Here is a 2,218-nt window from a genome sequence, read left to right as displayed (position 1 = left end):
TTGAAAGGTGAAACAAAATAAATAAATAAATACTCCCCCACCCCACCCCACCCCATCCCTCTTTGTCTGTGGTTTTCTGTGAAAAGCTAATTCAAACAGACTTTCGGAGTTCTCCCTTTTTGAAAGGGAGGAGAGATTTCAGAGGCCCCTACCAGACAGACGGCTTTGTCATTATCTCTGTGCTGTTCTCCGGAGTTGCCTAAACACAGCGGAGTTGGTAAGAGGAGGGAAGAAAACAAGCCAGTGCTGCCAAGTAGACAGGAAGCCGGAGTGGACCTAGTGAGCCCGGAGGCTGAGCACACCCTCCTCCAATCAGCTGTGAGCGCTGTTGCTATGTGCGCTCCCACTCTGCTGCCTTTGTGCAGAACCGCACCGAGGGAGCCCCAATAAGCATTTGTTGTAACCACTGCAGACATCTGGCTCCCTCAGTTCCTAGCCGGCTAGCTACTGACAGCCAGAAGGCAACTTCTTTTATGCCAGGACGCCAGTATGGTTTTCAGTGGAGACAATGGGCTTCACCGAGAAGGTGTGTAATGAAGTGCTTTTTAACGGCTTTCTTTTAAAGCTTCCAGTTTGCGGCGGCTGTTGACCCGCCGTGGTGTTGGGTTCACATGGGTTTTTCATACAGAGGCCTCGGGAAACGATTGCACTTTGAAAGACATTGCACTTAGGGACTTTTCTTCAGCTTCGCACAGCCTGCTTTCTCTGAATAGCACTGCTTGAACAATGAGGAGGAGGAAGAGAAACCAAAATACGGTGTGCTCATCTTGATTGGGGTGGGGGAGAGGAGAGTGATAAAAATGAGAATAGTGGGGAAGAAAAGGGGGATTCGATGAATCGGAAGCATGCACTATTTGGGAGGGGGTTTATTTATTTTTAACTAGGAGCGCTTAAGTAGAATGCTTTTTAAATAAGTTCATGTATTTAATTTTGAGGTTTCATTGTGTCTGGATTTTTTGCTGGGCTTTGAGAATTTAGCTTGTTGAGATTTTAGGTATAGCTTAAGGAATTGACGAGGCTTCCTTTGATGAAGCATTTCTGAAGATGCTGCCTCACATTGTACACTCTCTCGGGGATTTGATCCATTGGCTAGCTTTGTGCAGTCCAGATAAAGAACAGTAATATAATCTTATAGAAAATTCAGTAGAATAGTCTATTAAATGAAAATTGAAAAGACTACGGGATTTTGAGGATAACGTACTTCAACTGGTAAAGATAGTATTTGAAAATTAGACTTCCCAGTTGTAATAATAATCTGACTTAATATCTCAAAAATAGTAAAAGACTCTTAACAGTTTAAATCTCACAATGTCAGTATCTGTAGCCTATACCCTACAGTTTGTTCCTACGGGGTCTGGAAGAACCATTTTGTCCAACAAATTGCAGCAAAGTTTTAAAACTATTTTAGATAAACAAGTATTTTTTAACATATCTTACAAGATTTGAACGATGGAGTTTACATCCTTTATTTAGCTAATTATTCTTTTAATTTAGTTAAAGCAGACACAAGACTTGTTAACATATGGCCCATTGTATAAACAATCCACTCTGAGCTGATAATTTACTTGTACTTATTCAGTTGCACATGCTGTCTAAGTGGCTCCTTTATATTTCACTCGGTGATTTATGTCTGATGAATACAGTTAGTATAATATAAACTCCCAAGTTAATATGTGAGCTTTGTTATCTCTACCATATTTTGCAATAGGATTGGTTTTGTTCTTGTTATTTTTAAGAAGCTTCTGACCTCAGAAAGGCTTGGCAATCACTGTTATTAGCATTATTTGGTAAGTGAAGTTAAGCTAATCTGAGAAGGCTTCTCTTTTTAATTCTAGTTTTCCACAAACTTTTTGAAGCCCCCTCATATTTTTCCTTGAAAAGAAATGGAAATATGTCACAATTTGTGTACCCTTTACTGATCAATTTTAGTGATAAAATATATAAAATTTTATTAAATTAAGAAGACATCAAACAGTCAGTGCAAATTTATAAAATGCCCTTCAACATTAACAACAATATTTTAGGTGGGCCTACACGTTTGAAACTCCAGCATCTTTTGTTTTTTTCAGTTTGCTAGATGGAGCCCAAAACTTGAACGTGGTAGAAATTATGAAAATAATAGCAATGTAAAGTTATTATATTATTTGGCTTGATTATGTATTATATTGGCCTCCACAATATGAAGCGTTGATTTGCAGAAGAGAGAGAGAGAGAAAGA

At 38.9% G+C, this 2,218-nt stretch overlaps 1 protein-coding gene across 1 annotated transcript in view; it reads left to right on the top strand.

Moving 5' to 3' along the window:
- Positions 1-473: 473 nt before the first annotated feature.
- FAM214A (family with sequence similarity 214 member A) overlaps positions 474-2,218 on the top strand; it is a 60,708-nt gene continuing 58,963 nt past the window's right edge. The window contains exon 1 of the mRNA XM_045286416.1: positions 474-526. Coding sequence (XP_045142351.1) covers positions 490-526 — 37 coding nt within the window. The 5' untranslated portion in view covers positions 474-489. The remainder of the gene's footprint in view (positions 527-2,218) is intronic.

The sequence above is a fragment of the Echinops telfairi genome, unplaced genomic scaffold (assembly GCF_000313985.2).
Source record: "Echinops telfairi isolate 266 unplaced genomic scaffold, ASM31398v2 ScPeMD7_8;HRSCAF=38, whole genome shotgun sequence".
NCBI lineage: Eukaryota > Metazoa > Chordata > Mammalia > Afrosoricida > Tenrecidae > Echinops > Echinops telfairi.
Note: the sequence above shows the minus strand (reverse complement) of the source record. Positions and strands in the feature narration are given on the sequence as shown.